Here is a 21759-nt window from a genome sequence, read left to right on the forward strand (position 1 = left end):
CTGAGGTGTTAGACAACTCCTGTATACACACAATATTGTTCTGCTAAACATACAAGTGAACACTTGCATTGTATTGTGCAGCCAAGCTGTCATTTGATCCATTCTCAATAGGAGAATATCGAACTCCGGAGTTCCCCAAAGCCCCCGGAGGACTATCATTAGAGGAGCGAGCCACAGATGAAAGCTACAAATATGTCACTGAACAATTGCCTAGAAAAACACATCCTGACCTCACACAGTGAACCTTTATCAATCTATGAAGGTCTCCATCGATCCATCTCATTTATCCCAGCTGTCATAGGCCAGATGTTAGCAACGGCAACTGCAAGAATACAAGGCAATAATAAACTTGATGGGCTGTGGCTTGCAAAAGTTTTCCCTCATAGGATATAAAAATCCTTTCTTTCTTTTACTATTAATAAAAAGGTAAACTGTCACACATGAGAGGACTGAAAGACAGACAGTATTAAACAGAGTCATTGTCATTCGTTGATGGCCAAAATAATGTCGCCGTCTCCTTATGTATGAAGTAAGGCCAAAAACAACTGACAGCACAAGTATCTGTCTAACCAACAAGAACAATTGCAGCCACATAGTTTCACTACGAGGCCTCAAGACTGTCATGGCAGGTTTCTTGTCAGTCTGTTGGACAGAAGCTCCATCTTTCCTGCTGTAGAGTTACTCACAGCTGCTATCCAAACGAGTCTATAAGATGATTTATTACAGTGTGGAAAACAGTGGATTTAATCTTCATGTTGTGCCACATAGATGAGGTCAGAATGGATGGTTATGTGTCCAAAGCACACTTCATAAAAATTCTTACATTATAAGAAGCTGCATCCACAGACTGTATGGCAGCATGAAACAGACAGATACCTGCTAATCAGTGGCATCCAAACAAAATCCTAGAGTTTCACTTTGTACCAAACCTGGAGCTCAGACTTCTTGGATTGCCTGTTAGTACAGTAACCTCATAGCATCCAGATAATTGGTCAGATAATTAAAAATGTCCCAAAAGGCTCCAACTGCACAAACATGGTCCAGAGGTCCTGAGGTGGAGCCTAGCAGACAGCCACACCCCCAATATCGTAAACATTAACCTTTCAACAGCTGTTATGAAGGAGGAATTTATCTATAGAGACCAAACCAGTTTTTATATCAGGCTGTAAACATGTTTATTTCTGCTGTGAACCTTTAACATGGGAGTCTACGGGTACTGTCTCACCGCTGCCTCTGCTGGACAAAACAGGAACTGCAGTTGTTAATATTTCCATGGTTGAATTTTGTTTCACCAGCCCACTTTGCAGTTTAAAAAAACTGCTTGACTCGTTTTTGCTGGTGCATATAAATCAATCACCACATATCTCCCTTTCTTTTCATCTGCACGTTTTACTCAGATCTCTGTTTGAGATGGTGCGCATGGTGGACAGTGAAGGGAGGAGAATGGAAAATTTCCTGCCAAGCCGAGCTTTCTACCTGGCAGGGAGGAAAACATTACATTTGTGAAGCTTGGAGTCCCACGAGACCAGGGGAAATATCTTCATATTTAACTGACGCTCGGAAAAATAAACAGACTTCCATAAACAGAAGACGGCAATCATGAATGGAACCTCAGAGAGACTCAGTGCGTGTCTGTGTGTCCACTCTGGGTTTGTGTTCAGATTTATGTGTCAGCAAATTGAGGAAATAGAAGACAAAAAGACTGTGTGTGTGTGTGTGCATGACGGTGAAACAAAGAGAAGGGAACAGATTTTTTATTTTCCACCTCATACTGTGCAGCCTAAAAAATTGAAATGTAATATTATATATATATATATATATATATATATATATATATATATATATATATATATATATATATATATGAGTGCTTTCATGTGTATTTCCAATCACAAACTGCCCAGTGCAGCCACAGCATTACGCCTGCCAACATGCGCCGTTCAATTTCACCACCAGCATTGAAGGAAAGTTCAGACTTAGCAACGGCTCATGTGTGACCTTCTAAACTCAAACACTGATGCCGCTGCTATGACTCATGCCAGCAGGTGTCAGAAACAAATAAGAATGATTTCTTCTGCTCCCAGAAATAAAAATTCAATAATGCGAGAAGTACAGGAAAATAGAGACTGGTCACAGTGTTGGTGTTGATGACGCATCAGGCTGTTAGTTAATGTGTGATAAACAAAGTACAGAGTGCTGATCAGCTGTGAAGCTCGAAGCTTTGGTTCAGAAGAATCTTTATCTGCTCTAAAGAAAGTGTCCATGTCTACAGGAAAGAACCCTCAACACTCCATCAATCATCATCATCCACCTATCCATCCATCCATCCATCATCTACCCATCGATCGATCAATCGATCCATCCATCCACACAATCACCCATCCATCATCCATCCACACATCCGTCCATCAATCCATCCATGTATCCATCCACAGATCCATTCACGTACTCATCCATCCACACAACCATCCATGCATCTATCCACACATCCATCTATCCATCCACACAACCATCCATGTATCTATCCACACAATCACCCATCCATCCATCCATCCATCCATCCATCCATCCATCCATCCATCCATCCATCCATCTACCTTTGTGGTCAGATGTTTCCATCCACTCATCATTGGCATGAGCGTCAGGGTTATTTTGGAGTTTTAAAATATGTTTTTGGGCTCTTGTCATCTTGACCACTCCTCTTGGCAGAACTCTTAGATGTCATTTACCTAGATTCCTGGTATAGATTCTGGCTTTTTAATAGCTGAGATCGGGGCTTTGGGAAGGTCATTCCAGCGTAATGTTAGCCTACTTTATTCAGAAACCAGTTGTGATGTGTGCTTGGGATTATTGTCCCGTTGGGACACCAACAAAATCCAAGTTTGAACCGTCTACCTGCTGATTTGAGGTGTTGAAGAATTTTAGAGTTGTCCTTCTTCCACATTCTATCCATTGTGTGCAATGTACCAGACCCAAAAAAACAGCCCAGAGCATGATGCTACCACCACTCATCTGATCATCAAACTTTTCTCTAGAAGGCGTTTGGCTCGTCCATGCGGACAACTGCTCTGATTTTAGTAGCTCTCAGTTTCCAGTTCATGGCCGGCTTGAGCCTTGGTGGTTCCTAAATTGATCCTCAAGATCATAACCAATTTACTGTCATCTGAGGGTACTGAGTATCGATTTAATGAGTATCGATTTGATGACAACAACATTAAAATAGATTAGACAACTGTGTAACTATATAACACACACCTAAATTATGATTGATGTAATCAGCTATGAGGTCACCAAGGTCTTAAAACAAGACAGTAAAATTTGGCATGTATCAATGTGTGATGCTCGAGGTAGCTTTTACTTTAAAGACTCTATGTGAATTTGACAAATTTAAGGCCTGGCCTAAAGTGACCTGATTGGCTTGAGTTTAGGGGTTAAGTTGATGCGTGATAATTGATATCTGGTTGGTTCAGATCTGAGGAGTGAATCAGAAGCACCGCAGGGCCAGAGCTACTGAGTAGTTAACATTTTCTATCTAGTTTCACTTAAAGGAATAATTCTGTATTTTGTTTTATGTTGCTGTTGTAAACACACAGCACTCATCTTCCATATTTCTTATACACAGTTGGTCCTGCAAAAGGCGGAAGCTGTATGAAATGAAGAGCTGTCTTCAGCTCAGTTTATAGAACTGCAGAGAAGACAATAATTCTATATTTCTATATTAGAATATTTCTGATGGAAATCCTGTCTTCTGGGTTTGGAACTACTGGAGAATATACCTTTTGCCTTTCTGAATGGCCACAATAAGATGCCTTCCTCAAAAGTACTGTACATACAAGACTTAAAAAGACTTCATTAGGACCACAGATGTTTAGATGGAGGTGATGGACACTAACCGACAGCCACATGTGGCAGCCGTGAACCACATATGGACTGTTTATCCTAAATTTAAATTGTGTGTGTATGCAGATGTGAACCAGATGTATCTATGTTGTTTATGGGGATTGCCATCTTTCATCTGGGCAGAGCTGACAGAGAGACAGAGAAGGAACAAACAGAGAAGAGAGAAGTGAAGTTAGTGAGGCAGCAGCCCACACAGCAAGTCCATTTAATTAGGAAGAGAAAAGCCCTGCAGCCCAGTTTACTGCAGTTACCGATTGAAAACAGCTAGCTGCTCAGTGCATAGGTAAAGTACTTACTGCTGAAACTAGTTCTACTGTAGTTGCTGAATAACAGCACCAGAGCTCAGGCTGAAGCTGGTTTAGAGCAGCAATGTTGTTGGGGATGGGTGGTGAAGGAGCGTTGGCTACAGCTGCACCAAACCTCTTCATGCAACAGAGCTTACAGGCCTACTAATTAAGTCAGGACTTCAAGGTGTCAGAACCAGTTAATGGGGGTCAACTGTGGTGGTGGTTCTACCAAGACAATAAGTTACAGAAACCTGTACCAGTACTGAAGCTGATCTTTATTTTATGATTTTAATTAATATTTTTACTTCTGGTGTGCAGGTTTGAAACATTTAATAAGCTCAAATATCAGTTTTCATTGTCTGTGGTCTTAGTTATCCAGGCCACTGTAGTCTTAACTGCTGAAGACAGCTGGGCTTTTATTTGGTTCATGACGCTTTTAGCATAAATTTCTTACAGAAATTTCAGTTTGACTTTAGTTGGATTACATTGTGACAGATTTGCAGCCTGTCCAGGTGTAGTCTGTCTCTCACCCTAACAGCTGGGATAGGCTCCAAACTAACATTATTCTGAATACTTAATCATGCAAAACTGCACTAGTAGACTCAAATCCATAGTAGAAGCCACGAAGTAAGAGGAACTTCATTCTCCTGGAACATGGAGAGAAATCCGAGTTGTTTCGTCTGCAGCGTCTGGAGACCTTCTGGTTGGACGTCTCGCTTCGACACATTGATGATGTTGCTGGGTTTCAGATGGCTGCTTAGCTGAGTGCATACAGCAGTACCATTTAAAGAGCTATGATAACTTTCACTCTTATAGCTCTGAAAATGGCGCTGTGGTCTGCAACAAGTCTCTCAGTTGCATTTGTCCAGATGCAAGTACATCAGCAATCAGTAGTGTCTTACTCACATATCACATATGCACATATATGCACCCCTAGAACACCCAGTGACACTCTGAGGGTTTTTAGTTTCACCCTGGGATTCGTTCCGGGAAGGGACAGAAAACAAAAGTCACAACAGAAAGAAAAACAACAGCGAGAGGTTTGCAAAGAGCATTGTTCTGTATGACAGAACAATGCTTTTAGGAGAAGAAAATAGAAAAAGTAAATTAAACATTATTAATTAAAAAGTAGAAATAAAGAGAATATGCATCTTTTGCCATTTGCAGATTCAAAAACACTTATACCACAAAAAAAATCGTGATAAAGAAACTGATAAAACAAGACAGCACCATACACCACACAGGTTCATATACCGCACAGGTTCATACACCAACTCGTACACAGTTATTTAAAGCTATTTTAAATCCTATTACTGGTGAGCCACCAGGTAACTGAAGTAGTTCAATGGATCTGAGGACAGACTGTTGCTGTACACAAATACAGGTCCACACGAAGGAGGACCAATCAGTACTTTGGGCTGTATAAGCTGGAGAAATGGCTCCTTCTAACTGCTGTTTCTTTAAGTACACAGTGCACAACCTGATTTGAGTTTGTTTTGTGTGTGTGTGTGTGTGTGTGTGTGTGTTTATATACGTGTGTGTGTCAGTGTTAAGAAGTCTGGCAGTCTGAAAGCCCTCAGGAAGGTGAGCAGTGTTGAGGAGTGGTGTAATTAGACCTGAGCATCCTGCCAGCAGCAGCAGAGAGAGGCAGACAGACTCAAGTGGCCAGTGCAGGGTAAATAAAAAAGATGTTCTCTTTCAGGAGTCTGAAACCTCTCAGTCTTGTCAAGGTTCATCTAATCCTCCATACAACTTCCTACTCTCGTTCCAAATAAACATGGAATTATCATCTAAAATGACACCTGTGATTTATCAGCTGTGTAATCTGATATTTCTGCTCCGAATGACCAAAAATAAAATGACAGAGGAGTTTTCTGTCTAACAGGTGTCTTTAAAGGAAACTCCACCTGTTTGCAGGTCTTAGGGAGCCTGGCTGCATCTTCTGCTCATTGTCCTCATGACACACCAATGGTATCAGTCTGAAGCTCCTACGTCATCTCGTTCACCAGGTATTACATGCCTGCCCATGCCTGAGGACAATGCCCCATCAACCTGTTATGGCTGAGAGGTTTGAAAAAGTAAAAACAGCAATACAATGGAATCAGGAAATGCCACCATTTACCTGAGTTGACCAGTTTCAGACCAAAACTCTGATTACAGGTTCATAAAGAAAGAATAACCCTGACTGTGCATAGCCGTATATATATTAACAACTACACTGAAAAAAAGGCCATGTTGGATTTACTTGATTCAATAGTGGACATTGGTTGCACACAAATGTTTTGCTTTGGCAGAAACTTAAACAACTGAGTTAAATCAACACAACTTATTCATAGTCAATAAACCTGTGCATTTTGTGTTCATAAAAAGTGATTGAAACATGTTTAGATTAAGTAAATTGAGCTCTTGGAATATTTTAATCCTTCAAAATTTTGTCATTTTATTTCAACACTATTCAATAACCTTTACCACAGTACTACTTAATCACTTAAATACTACATGTTGTCTTTATATTACATAATGTTCAACAAAGTCTAGAGTTTGGTTAACATAAAAGTTGAATGGATCTACAAGAACTAACATCCTCCTATCTTTATCCTGGTTGCAGGGGCCTAGGTTACAAGGCAGGGTACAAACTGGACAGCTCACCAGTCAATCACATAGAGACAAACAACCATTTGCATTCACATTCATGGTGAATTTAGAATCACCAATCAACCTAAGCTAACTCTAATAACTGCATGACTTTTAACTGTGGGAGGACACCAGAATACCCAGAGAGAAACCAGTGCAAACTAGCCATATTGTGGATTTGAACCCAGGCTCTTCTTACTGTGAGGCAACAGCACTAACCACCATGTCACCAATCCAGGGTTGACAAAAGTAGGAAAGCTATGATTTCCAGGCTTGATGCAGAATTTTCTGTATGTTTTTGTCCTTGACAGGTTAAACCACAATAAAAAGCAATAGCATACACATTGTGTGTGTGTAGTGATCTGCCTCTTATAACTCTAGTAAATTTTCCTGCAGTTTGAAATCTCAGCTGACCTTGTTAATTTCATGAGTCCAGCAATTAACCACTCCTACTAGACTGTATCATGTCATCTCAACAAGAACAAATTAAGTTGTTGAATTTCATACAGATCCTACATGATTTAATTACGTTCAAGATAGAAACATGAAAATTTTGTGTTCAATTTACAAGTTAGACTTTTTTAATGTAACAACCACCCAATTTACTTCTTTCGGTATACCAAAAAAAGTAGAGGCGGCTGTTCGACTTGACTCAAACCACGATCCAAAGCATGCAAGACTGAAATCCCGTGCAGTGTCGCGAGATTTAACATTGCTATATCATTGACTTACTTCACTCGAACATGATATGAATAATTTAATCTACCCGCTCTGCATATTATGTATTTTCTACACTATATAGTTACACCAGTCGAGTACACTGTTATTGCTGCAGTCAGAACTCTTTTGTCAGAGCTGGCTGGGAATGAAAAGCCCCCCTCACTGGCATTCTTATCATCACATCACTTATCCTCACACTCATCACCACTCTTCATCCTTCTCACAGGGTAAAGTAATGATCAAGCCAGCAGAGAGCCATTCAGAAACATTTCAGGGAAACCATCTCCAGAGGCATTCATGGAAGGAGGCAGCTTTTCAAACAGTCTGCTGCAACAAGAGGATGATTTTTAACTAACAGATAAAAAGCGGCGCTGCTGTTTGGAGCTTTTTTAAGACCAAACCGATCGAAGACAATCGGCCCAGAGCACGTCAACAGTCAGGGAAGATTAGCAACCACACACACACACACACGCACACATACACAGATACGGAAGGACAAGAAAAACAAAGGGCATTGAATACACAGCTACATTCAAAATAGAAATCCAAATAGCGATGCTGTGTTAGAGTGAGGGGCGAGAGATAGAGAGGATAAACCAAGAGAGGTGCGGAGATAAAACACACATACACACACACGCAGGTAATGGAAAATAAAAGATGGACTGCTGTTATCAATACCAATTATCTCTTGAGATACACTGCCAGCCTCTCTCTCTCTCTCACACACACACACACACACACACACAGAGCTATGAGGATGCCTCCAGTCCCGACTTGTGCAATAACATTTAGCTAAAACACAGACCCCCGATCGTACACTGAAGTCGTGCACCACAGCAGAGCTCTGTTTACCTGATCTTTACTTTTCTTGTTAGTGATGCATATTTTCTACTGTTAGGACAAAGAACTGAGAATTGGCAGTACTTATTTATGTTACTCAGATAAAATATCTGTGTGCACATTTGCATCAGGATCTGGTGCGCAATAAAACACATAAGCCTTTCACACTCCTGCAGGTGATTTAAGTTTCCTACAAAAAATAACTAAAACTATAATTCCAGCTGTGAGTCAAATCATCTGTGAGAGCAGGTTAGCAAAGCATGGAGGAAAACTACACCTGACTAAGATAGTGAGACTGCTTAGGTTAGTTTGCAGACTTTCTAAACCTGCACGCAGAGAAAGATTTCACTGCTCTGAAGCTGCACACAGTAAAAACCTGCACAGTGACCTTTAAGAGGAATGATTCCAAAAGGGCCTCAGTTATTATGCTATCTCATATTACACTATTTTAACTGTCCTGAACATCTACACGTGCAGTCAGCAGTCCACACATGTATGTTCAAAATGAAATACCTGGGTAATAAATGCTATAATAATCTGACTGCTCCCACAACTGAGCCAGAGTGAATCATCTATGAGTCTCTGGCACTCACAATTTCGAATATTCAAACATTTTTAACTGTAAAAACTAATGTAACAGAAATACATCACAGTTATGTCCATTTGAGTCCAAGTGGTGTTCAAAACACACCTGGTGGCCTTCAGAGATGGTGCAGGTTGTATTTCCATACCAGATTCAGCCAGACCCTGCGGTTTGGAGGGCTTAAAGTGCAAAAAGCAAATCAAACAGGAAAGTAAAAGTCTGCGTTGGTGAATAAATCTCTCCCTTCTTTGATTACTGTTATTGATATTCTGGGTGTGCAGCTGTAAAAGGTCACGCTTTAACCTCACCGTCCTCAAGAGTTCAACCTTCACCCACGCCTGATGTTAAAAAATATTAAGGCCTTTAGTAAAAAATATGAATACACACATGCTGAGTTATGAAAGGAAAGTATGACTAAAGCTTTGTCACACATATTTCTTCTGTCTATTTTGAAAAGTTCATGCATGAGTTTCAGCATCATCGTTTATCGTGATTGACACAGTGGGAAATCGATGAGTCTCAGTGATCTCAGATCAGCTGTTGACCTGTGTGTGTGTGTGTGTGTGTGTGTGTGCGCGCGAGGTAGCAGACTCACTTGATAGAGCCTTGAGACAGACAGCAGCTAGACAGGCACTGGTCTGGTGTTGCAGAACCAGAGCAGGAGCTTGGAGGCAGAGGAACAGCCACTGGAGAGACAGGAGGAGGAAGGGGAGGAGGAAGAGGGAAAAACACACAGGAAGGATGACAAAGCAATATCAGAGGTGGCAGGTGCAGCCGGTGAGGAGAGGAAATAAATGACAAAAGGAATAAGAAAAAAAGAAAAATAGAGATAAAGGATGACGGATGGAATAAAGAGCAAGAAAGTAGAAAGAGGGTGACATTAAGTAGAAAAAGACAAAGTTTAATAACAGGAGGAAGAAATTATGAAAGAAGGATGGCATAAAATTGAGAAAGAAATTGTGATTTATGTTCAGAATGTAGTAAAAAGAAAATATGAGCAGAGAAACAGCAGGTCAGAGGAAGGAGAGAGGGAAGGAAACAAAATAGGAAAGGAGTAAAAAACAGGCAGGGAGAGAGAAAGAGAAAAACAAGGTTAGTTTACACCCAGACGAGCCATTGGTGAGCACAGGTGTATGTGTGTGTGTGTGTGCGCGAGGTAGCAGACTCACTTGATAGAGCCTTGAGACAGACATCTCAAGGCTCATATTCTCATATTCAGAAAATAAGAACTGAAAGGATAAACAAAGCTCACGCAGACACCACACTCCCTCTGCTGACTTATTCCCATGTATTTCTCATTTACATTAGCTTATTGGGGGTGTTGGGTGGTTGGGGTGGTGGAGCGTGCGGTGTGATGGTCCCAATGATTCTCACATTTTCTCTGCAGAGTGTTCAGAGAGCAGAAAATACCAGCACATCAGCACAGCTGCAGTCTGACGACTTCTACAGCAGCTTGATCACGATGGCTGCCTTTGAGTGTGAGAGGTGAGGTCAGTCAGTCTCTCACACACACACACACACACACACACACACACACACACACACCATGTCCACAATAAAACACTCAGTGGTGAAAATGTGAGTGGTGGTGAAAACACACAGCGAGACCTCAGAGGAGCTGTGATGTGAGATGTGCAGTCTGTGGGGGATTTCTAGTCATCGAGCTGAAAGATTCTGCAGACTACTGGAAGTGCTGTTCCTGTAAACACCATCCATCACTGGGATTCCTGTGGCGCAGGTAAACGAGGGACATGTAAATGCCCGAACAGCTGTGTATTAGTGTGGCTTAGGGGTGTTGGTGCTTCCATGAAGGCTATAACCTGCTCTGGGAGGTGCAGCGTCAGCCTCGATCAGCTTAATTTCATTTTTTTAAAAATACTTTTTGGTAAATACTGAAAATCTGCCAATATCTGCAGTGCTGTCTCTAATCATCATTCGCTCATCAATGCTTCCAGCACTGTGGCTGTTTTTACATCGCTGCCTGGAAAACCGCTCCGATGTAAGCTCCGATGCATACACAATGAACACCAGCTTCAACCTTTCAACCTGAAGGATGAGGGAAGGAGCCAAATCTGGCAATCAGGAAAGGATTTTATTTGGATGTAGCTACACAGCTTGGGTTAAAATCCACCAAGTTAGAGGGCTCACAGAGGGCAATAAACCACGCTGCTAACGCCGCTTGTGCTCATGACGTGATGGACTCCTTTGAGCTTGATGCTGAAAGCATCATAGCCAGAGATCCACCATGACTGCAGTGATGAATGAAATAAAATTTGGACCAGCTGGAAACACAAGCTGGAGTCTGAGGTTGAAATTCCAGGTCAGCAGGTGCAAGTGGTCTGAATGGGAATTCCATGGAGTGGGTGGAAAATAGCAGCTGCACTGGAGACACTCCAGAGTTGGATAAGAAGAACGCTCTGAAGGGAAATCAGGGATGGTTTTTAGATCTAGCTGCAACAGCCTCCACAAAAACCTCCCACAGACAGACAGAAAACTGTCCGACAGTGTCAGACATGGACACGCGTCCGGCTATTTCTGGGTCTGAATACATGAACGTGCTGATGCTGCTTTAAAGCTGTGGCATGTACACGGTGAGGACAGACACGGCCTAGAGTCTGGACACAGACGGGCTTCCTCCTCTAGCTTCTCCGCTAAAAGCCCCTCCCACCCCTTCACGGCACACCTTGTCCTGTCCTTATGTTGACATTTCATTGGTTAGAATTTTTATAATAGTTAAGCAGTGTCCACAGTGGAAGCCATCAGCTCATCACACATCACTGACGTATGGTTGCTTACAGACTATCCAGGCTCCGGTTTCCTAGGCAACCATCTAACGTATTTACTTAACCCTGAAATGTCAATCAACTGTATTTGTCACTCTCATTCATTGTTGCTTTACTTCCCATTGCCAGCGGTTATTTGGCCCACAGTTGCTTGAAATCATGTTATATTATTCACCTTTACCTGAGCGTGGAGTCTTTTAGATCACACTTAAATTCAGCTGACTCCTCTCAGCTTAGCCTATCACGAGTTGTTACTGAAGCTGTCAGTGTGAGCATGTGCAGTAGTAGCTGCAGCTGGGAGTCTGGGCCTGAATGCAGCCGACAGCATTGTCAGCATTCATCCCGGAGCTTGTAGGCACTTCCTGTTTGGATTTTCTCTGATTTTGTTTATATCTGCAAGACAATGCAATCCAGACACACACACACACATATGCAGATACACACACACCCAGACAGACACACACACACACACACACACACGCAGACAAGCAAAAATGTAGATGTGAAACACGATGCAGAAACAAATATAGGAACTGGAACAGGAATGCAAAAATACTAATTTTGCATTTCTTTTCATCATCTGCAGGAGTGCCCATGCAAAGATACACTAGCCACACACACACACACACACACACACACACACACACACACACACACACAGGACAGTGTGTGTGGTATTGCTTCAGGTCAGTATCTGTGTAAATTGTGTAACCAAACACAGGGACACACACTGAAAATGTGCTGTCAGTAAGAGAGAAGCAAACAGGGAGAACATCAGGAGAATGGCAAAAAGAAAGAGATGAAAATATGAAGAGAGTGGAAAGAAATGGAGACCAAACAGGAAGTATGAAGGAAAGGCGGAAAAGTGGAAGAATAATTAGTAGAAAAAGAGAGAAACACACAAAGAAATGAAAACCATGGCACAGCGGAGGGGCTCAGAGTCTGCACCATTAATTCAGCAGCTGTGAGTCACCCAGAATAAGTCCCCTCACTTAGGTCTTTGTCACTCAGTTCTACCTCACTCAGGTCTTTGTCACTCAATTCTACCTCACTCAGGTCATTGTCACTCAGGTCCACCTCACTCAGGTCTTTGTCACTCAGTTCTTCCCAAGAGTTCAGACTTCCTGTTGTTTTGGCTCCAGTGGATTCAGATGTTTGTTCTGCTCCCGCGAGTATATATAGTCAGTATATATATAGTATATAGAGCATAGCAGAGTTGTATGTAGTGTGTCTGTGCACCATCAAAGAAGCACTTCAAATCAGCTTTATATCCCTGCTAGATTTTTAAGAATTTTAAAAAGCGCAGTCAGAAGAAAGGTGAATGTGCTTTTATTAAGGTTGTAATTGGTCCTTCCAAATGCACATTTTAAGAATGGTTAAACTGAGTCGTTTGCAGTTCAGCAGATTAGAAGACCTGCTCTTCTTTACGTCATTGTCCTGCTAAATTTAGTCAGATTGCTTGTATTTCATATCTGCATACATGGAAACCACACATGCAAAACTCAAAAATCACCTTCACCAAGCATGTAGCATGTGTGAAAACCTTTACAAGCATTTGATTGCAGACCTGTGATCTACAATCAAATCATCTGCAGATTAGAAGCAGTTGTGCTCGCTGTGATGAACTAAAACGCTGCCTGAAAGAACTGGAACCTCCCTCTAAATCACACTAACAACTGCCTTCAATTATGACCTAACAGTTCTACCTGCACAATCCAATAGAAACAGGTCCAATGAGGCAGAAAATGGCCACTTTGGCAGCAGCGCACAGATCAATAAATGACACTTTTTTATTCTAAGCAACGACACGGACACAGCAGAGGCCAAAGGTGAAGACATACAATGTCTTCACCTTCTTTCATTTCGTTGACTTGTTTCATGAAGTCAGAATTAAAGTTTCATGGAAGATTTTGTTCCTTCTCCCAGATCTGTCACTGCTTCCATAGCGTCCTGCTCTGAATAACGCTCATCACGTCTTCATTTAGAAAACTTTGACACATTTGGCTGAAGACAGCCTGAGGTGGTGCGTCTCAGTGTAACACGCTCAGCTGCTTCAGTCACATAATAAGCACATCAATAATCCCTCTCTTAATATGATGAGGCGCCGTGTGTAAATGAGCCACTTTTCCATCCAATATGAGATGCTAATGCGCTGATTTTCTTCATCTGAAAAGACAATTAGCTGCTAATTGAAGTACAGAGTGTTTCAGTGTTTTGTCTGTCTGTCAGAGGGAGATTACCCTCGGCTGTGTGTCGTTGGAGAGCGCCTCATGTTTTTACAGAAATACAAAAAGCTGTGGAGGAATTCTTTATGTGGAGAGAAAGACCGAAGATGAAGTTAAAAAACATTTCTGAGCATGAATATCAGAACAGTTCTCTCAGAGCAACAACAACAACAACAAACTTTATTTATATAGCACATTTAAAAACCAGTGGTGTACCAAAGTGCTTAACATGGAAGAGGGTAAGATGAAGTAACAGGGAGGGATGAGGGCTATGGCAAGGTACCAAAACCAGTGTTGGGGAGTAACGGAATACATGTACCGCCGTTACGTATTTAGAATACAAAATATGACTAACTGTATTCCGTTACAGTTACCGTTTCAAAAGGTGGTATTCAGAATACAGTTACTTTGTTGAAATAAATGGATTACACGGCGGTACTTTCCTGTTTCATATTGTCGCGGGTCAGGACTGTTTGGGTTTGTTTGACAGCTACGTTCTGTTGTTCCAGGCGGCAGCGTTACGGTTGCCATAGTTACAGGGTGACGCGTTCTCTCTCTGCGTGTTTCCTGGGTGAGAGAGCGCCTTTTTGTTGTTGTTGTTGTGCTAAGCTAAAAGGCAGAATGCTACAGGCATGGCCCTAAAGAATGTAGCCTCATGGGCAGTGTAGTCCGTGCTGCAGCGAGAATGGACTACCATACCCGTTATGTGTCTGTGAGCGAGGGAGGGAGAGAAAGGAAAAGTCTGAGCTGTCACGGAGCAAAAACGGGAGCTGGAAGCATGTAAATATAATAATAACCACTGCAGCCAAGAAGAGTGCCTGACGAGCCCATTTGTAAGTAAGCTATTAAGGCTACGTCCACACGTACCCGGGTATTTTTGAAAACGCAGATTTTTCTATGCGTTTGCACCTTTCGTCCACACGTAAATGGCGTTTTCGGTCACTGAAAACGGAGATTTTTAAAAATGCCTGCCAGGGTGGATATTTTCGAAAACTCAGTTTTTGCATTTACGTGTGGACGAGGAAAACGGAGAAAACGCAGCGTCAAAGGTGTGCGCCTTTTTTGACGTCACACTGTGAGCCACGTTATTGTTTCGGTGAAATGAGTTTCTACAATACTGTTACTGTTAATTGTACTCTCTGCAGTGTTTAAATGCTTACATATACACACACAGTTACTGTCCCTCCACACATACGACTCGGTTCTGCTTCTATGCCCCAGCTTTGTTTACTATTTCCCACCGAGGCTTCTAGACTTCTGATTGGCCAACATTTCTACACGGTTAGGAATATATCGCCACCTGTTGCTTTGGCATGTTCCTAGCATCGTTTTCCTTCATTTCTGCGTTTATGTGTGGACGGGATTATTTTTTAAAACGAAAACGGAAAATCTCCGTTTTCAAAAATACCCGTGTACGTGTGGACGTAGCATAAGAGTCAACTGTACACTGTGTTCGTGTTTTCCTCCGGAAAAAATAAGTTCCGTTGGAGCAGCCTTTCAACACCTCTCTCTGTCTCTGGCAAGCAAAGTTGACCCAGACAACAAAGTAAAGCTATTTTTCGGCTACCAGCCCAACACGGAACCCACCGTATTAGCCAGAGGTCCCTTTACTACGGTTTGGAGCCGCGGACCTTCAGTAACAGTAATAAATCACAGCAATAGTACGTTACTCTTATTGAGTAACGTAACGGAATACGTTACAGAATACATTTTGGGGCATGTATTCAGTATTCTGTAATGGAATACATTTTAAAAGTAACCTTCCCAACACTGACCAAAACGTGCTAGCAGGTTGAATGGCATTAAAACACACGAAGGCAAAATAATTGCATAAAAAAGCATAAAAGAAAGCTAAGTGTAGAGGATAAAACAGTCAAAAAATTAAAAATGAATCAAAAGTAATTAAGAATAAGCCGAAGATAAGAATAAGCGTTAAGCTAACTATCAAGCAAGCGTTAACTGGTAGAAAAGGCGAGGCTAAATAAGTGGGTTTTTAACTGCGATTTGATTCTATTCTATTCTATTCTATTCTATTCTATCGTCCACATGTCCACCTCTCACCGGCTAGTTTGTGATGTTTGGTGTGTGAAGAGTCTGCTAGGATCTGGTGCTGGAAATCAAAACCACCTGAAGGCTCATCAGCACCAGAGACTGTACAGGGAGGAGAAATGAAGCTGACGTCACACACCAGTTTAAACTCCTAAAATCAGCTTTTAGAGCCAAAGTTGGTCGTATTTGTGATGAGGGTGGAGCGCGAGGCAGGCTTTGTTAGCATCCAGCTAAAATGACTCCCTGGTCACCATCATAGCACCAACCCAGAGGTAAATTTTGTTACCATCTTCAGAAAAGCCCACAAACTGTATTAACTGGGCTTTATATTCATAATTCATGGCGGTGGCTCGTGTTTAGACCATGATCTGGATTTCCTGCCTTGCCGTTGGTCTGCTTGCAGCTGCTGTGTGTTTAACCACCTCTGTGACTCAAACTCAACGTGTCACTAATGATGGAGATCTTCCATTAAGTCAGGGTATCCAAAACAATTATAAATATTCGGATATTAAATTCTGAAATATTTCAATTTATCTTTCATTTCCTCAGGATGCTTCTACCCTCCAACTCATGTTCTTTGCTTTTTTCTTTCTTCTTCTCACTGATAGCACCTTCCTCAGCCTTTCTTTGTTCTGCACTTCCTCTTCCTCATTTTTCTCTCCTCTTAAATCGCACCGACTCGTTTTAACTCCTTACGTTCTCCTGATTGGTTCTTCTTCCTGCTTCCTTCTTCATGTTTCTCTCTTTTTAAATCATTTTCTCATACTTATTTTCTTCCTCTGTTTTTTCCTTCTGCACAGTCAATGTTTTTCTGTTTTCATCGTTGTGAAGAACCATTTATCCAGTTTGTTCTCTCAGCACCAACGACTGCAAACACTCTGCAGGCTAATGTGTGTGTGTGTGTGTGTGTGTGTGTGTGTATAGACTATAAGTATTGTGTATTATGTTTTGCTTCGGCTGCTTCATCATAATCAGAGTGTGCATCAAACAAACAGCTGATCTTCACTGCACAACAATACATTCATCATCTTATCTTATCGTCAAAGTGAAAACTGGACCAGTCTGCTGACTGTGCATGCAGCAGTGAAGCCTGATGAAGAGGCCAGTAAAGAATAAGAGGCAGTGTGAAACAGGAGCCAAAGCACAGGTCATGTTCACGCTGCTGTCACTGCGACAGGTTTCCTCTGTAACTGTGTGCAGCTCTGTGTGAACGGAGCGGCCTGACTCAGTGTTTGTGTCCTGGTTATGTCTCTGCTGGTTCTCATTATTACCGTCAGATCAAAACAAATTATATGTCCCAGCTCGTCTTTCAGACATGCATCTTCCTGCGTGCAGCTCCAAACTTTCTTCTTCTTATTTATAGAATCTAATATGTTTGTGTTCATCCACTGTGTTACATGTGATTTATTCCACTAGATTTATTTCCTGTAGCAGGAGCGAGAAGTCACATAACTTCCTTTTTCTCTTCGTATGCGTCAGCTTCTTTCACCTCCACGTTTATCAGCCGTCTCAGTCACATTCATAACTGTACAGTAACAACGGGACAGTAACGGGTCGTGTCACTATCTGTCTGACTGAGTCATGACCTTTCTGCAGCCTGTGATTGGCTCCGATACAGAGAGCACGCCGGGTCGAACCGGAATGAACTCCAATCAGACTGAATGAGCGAATGAGCGCCGAGCGCCACGTCTATCAACTCATCATTTCCCAAAAGGCAGCTTCCATGTTGCCTCCTACACATGCCCAGTTTGCTAGATGAAGTGACACCTATGCACACACACACACTAGGATGGACCTGGTGACAGCAGAGGCTCGGGGTGACTCTGCATGGATGAGTCGCTGAAGAAGAGTGAGTCATCACTTCCTGTGGATAATGTCAGAACGCAGCGAGAGCTCGACTCAGCACCCTGTGTCAGTCAGACACGTATTAATCCCGCTGTGGGTCTCGCTCCTGAACGCTCGCTGTAATGTAACAGACAAAGAAGCCATCTCAGAGCCTGCTGACACACCTCTGGCATTTGGCAGTGATTCCTCCTCCGGCTCTGTCAGGCTAAAGGCCTGCTGTAAAATCCAGCTGTTGTAGGTTTCAGGGGGATCTGTCATCAGGACTGGAACATAATACACATAATTGTGTTTTCATTAGTGTGAAGTGACCTGGAAATAAAAACCACGGTGGTGTAATTACCATACAATTATCCCCTTCATACAGGCAGAGGTGCTTCTGGTGTGGCGTCGTCCCCAGGCTTATCTCTGTCTAACTGCTTTAAACCTCACAGAGTGTGAAACAGCTCAGTGGTGGAAGTGACGCCAGTCTGCTTTTCACATAAATAAACCCGGCGGGTATGATGAAGATGATGAACGAGGTGTACACCCACGCCATTGTATTGTTTTATTGTTGAGCTTGGTATGATGCTGTGATGTGTTAACACAGCCTGATGGGATTTTAATAACCGTGTTCCTCCCAGCCACTTTCACTCGGACTATTTAAATGAATTCACTTCCTGCACATTCCACCACAAACGCGTCCAAGACTTCTTTAAAGCAGGGCGCCACCTTTCCACTGACTGCTCACAGCAATGCATCAGCAGCAACACCAGGCCGGGTGAACTCCTCCTAAAAGCAGCTGCTGAGGACCGAGCTCAATCCCACCATCTCATAATGGACCAGAGACGCTGTAAACCTGAAGTGTTCAGCAGTGCGACGTGTCGGGGTGCGTGGATGCTGATTCTGACCAGTAGGAAGCTTTGAAACCAGATTATTTTTATAATGTTAGAAAAAAATGTCCTCTTTGCTCACATTAACATCCACTTAGTCATAAAAGGATTTTTGAAGACAGAAAGAAAAAGAAACAGAGCAGAAACAGGTAATGTTCTCTGCCTCCATACTCCCCCCTGCCCTGTGCCTGCTGTAGTTTTGTCTATGAATGATTAATCAGTGAATGACTTCCTGTGTAAACACTGAGCACAGAGTCACCTCACAATGCTGCTCCGCAGTACAAAACACAAAAACACCTCAAACGTGTGAAAACTGCTTCGGCCCGTTCGACTTCATGAGTCAATGAAGGAAGGTGACACGAGGGTTGTGCCCCATGCTCGCAGATTGTTTTGCTGACTGTGCATGCAGTGGTGAAGCCTGATGAAGTGGACAGGTACCTAAGTTTAGGTTTATATTCCTTCACAGTCACCACATTCAAAGGAAAGATTACTCAGGCTGAACTACAGAGAACTTTAATCAAACTCATGTGAGGACATTAAAAAATCCGATCCTGAGCAACGGCACAGGAGTGACAGAGTGAATGGCACACACAGAGTGTCGGTGGCTTCTGACTTCCTGTCTGAAGAACAGACACGACTGCTGTGGCGTGTTTCATGATGTGGGCCGGAGCCACCTACAGATACGGTGGAGTCTCCGCCCAGTCATCGTCAGCCTCGGGATCAATGATCACTGGAGACGTCTTCTTTTTGAGATCTGTTAATCTCACTGGGCTGGACTTCTTTATTTCTTTAATCTCATTCTTAATCCAGACTGAACATATATGAATATTTATATTAATATTTCCACAAATAGGCAGTGATGTGCGATGTCACTGATAAACACGTGTTATCGCCTACATGAATCCAGTTTTTATAGAAAACCTCAGCAGGTTTCACTATCCCACACAGACACCCACTGTAGTGGGTAAGTGTAATCTGATTAGATCACTCAATGAGGCGATCAGGTGACAGGACCGACACACCTGCTCTTCTGTCTTTGCACCAAGAAACCTGTTTTAATTTTATATTTTTTAATTATTTTACATTTACATTTAATTTTGATTTTATTTTTAACTACTTTGATAATGTAAATTGATGTTAATTACTTGATTATCATCTCTCACACCCAAAGTGCTTTATCTGCGATCAGTGAATTAGAAGCTGATTTGAGTCTCAGCATCGCAGACGAGGTCATCGTTTTATTAAATATGCATGCTCCGTCTGTTTTCTCCATGTCTTATCAGCCATATTCATCACTCGCTGTGGGAACAGCAACAACAGGTAATTCAGGTAAGACTGATGGTAGTGTGTTCACAGGTAATAAGCTGAAAACGTTCTGTAGCAGTGTGGAGGACACAGAGTACGACATAGAGACATGAGGAGGAAAATCCTGGATCCCTAAGGGATCCAGAAGAAACAGAAATGATGGACAGAGCAATGGATCATTTATTTGTCACCTGCCAGGTGTGTGCAGATGTAGCTGGTATCTTGGGAATCACATTTGTATGTTTATGTCCTTTGTGGGTGTTTGAGCGTGACTGTCAAACTCTGAAATGGATATTTTCAATCTGAGAGGTCACACAAGCACCAGATACAGTATAGTATACAGTACATTAGATCAACACCTTGCTGTGCCTCCACAGAGCCAACAGATCCTGATCATTCACCAGGGAGAGCAAAACTACGACTAATAAATGTCCTCCAGTCGAGAGGTGGTGCTGCATGGTTTGAGTGTCACACCAGGAGGCTTAATTATGTGTGTGTGGTGAATAACACACCTATAACACCTGTATTACAGGCAAATATTAGTACAGGATAAGTACAAGTATTTTAAAAAGTCACCAGGTAGGAAATCCAACTTCTAATGACTTTCATTATGGAACGCCATGGATTCCTCCTACTGAAAGCAAATAACATGCGCTGTTAGAAAACTCTGTTATGAAGGTATAGAATATTAATATGAGTGCATAATTGAATTTAGCCTGCAGTTCTGCAGACTAAATTACATTTGATGTTAAGATTGAACATTTGTGGATGAAAGTTTGATTCCACAGCGGCAGGAACACAGCAGAGCCGACAGGAAACACAGAAATGCTCCTTGACTCAAGCATGAAGGCAAGCTCCAGTAATATCTGACATCCATGTGGGTGTCCTGCAGAGAATGTACAGGTATGGCAACGGTTGAGAAAACTGAAACAACACAAAAACCGTAGCTCACAGTCATGTAGAGCTCAACAAGTCTGCCCGAGCAGGAGCGTGTTTCACATTCTGCACACAGCACCTGAAATACTCCTGAAATACTGGACAGTACCTAAAATACTCCTGAAATACTCCTGAAATACTGCATGCATCTGAGATACTCCTGAAATACTCCTGAACCACTGCACAACACCTGAAATACTACCGAAATACTCCTGAAATACTGCACAGTACCTGAAATAGGAGATAGGCAGGATTAAAAGGAGTGGGAGGAGCTAAGAACACCTGGGGTGAGGATAATGAAGGGAACAGAGGAACAGAACCTGTGTCCTGTATAAAGACATGATGTCCACCTATGGCTACACCACATGTAATAGGCGGAGATGAAAGGTGGTGCAGATGTAACAGCTTCCTGTCTTATTCTTAAACATACATGACTCATATTTCAGTCACATAAACAGCCTCTGCTCGATGATTTAACCCTTCCAGCAGAAACATGACTGCACTGCATCGTTTGTCTTTACCAAGCACAGATAAGATCCTTCTATTAAAACAGACTGAAAAAAATAAAATATTCAACACATGTGTCCTTAACGCTGTAAAACACGTTTATACCTTCACACACTGCATTAGGTGGACGAGTCAGAAGCCAAGGCAGCATTTGAGTGTGCAGGGACAGGAGAGGGTACTTACAGAGATAAGGTCTTCTCTAACACACATGGAAACACAGTTTTCTCCATTCAACCCTGTTCTATGTGCACAATTCACGAAGTGGTTGCAGGCGTG

General features: G+C 42.2%; 1 protein-coding gene across 4 annotated transcripts in view; it reads right to left on the reverse strand.

Annotated features, from left to right (window-relative positions):
• Nucleotides 1–21759, reverse strand: part of htr4 (5-hydroxytryptamine receptor 4) — a gene marked incomplete at its 5' end in the record, with an annotated part of 41713 nt that overhangs the window by 14842 nt on the left and 5112 nt on the right. Inside the window, 1 exon segment of one of the 4 annotated variants that reach the window (XM_019355505.2) lies at nt 9560–9650. In XM_019355505.2, the coding sequence (XP_019211050.1) occupies nt 9587–9650 (64 nt within the window). 4 annotated transcript variants of the gene reach the window in all.

The sequence above is a fragment of the Oreochromis niloticus genome, linkage group LG2 (assembly GCF_001858045.2).
Source record: "Oreochromis niloticus isolate F11D_XX linkage group LG2, O_niloticus_UMD_NMBU, whole genome shotgun sequence".
NCBI lineage: Eukaryota > Metazoa > Chordata > Actinopteri > Cichliformes > Cichlidae > Oreochromis > Oreochromis niloticus.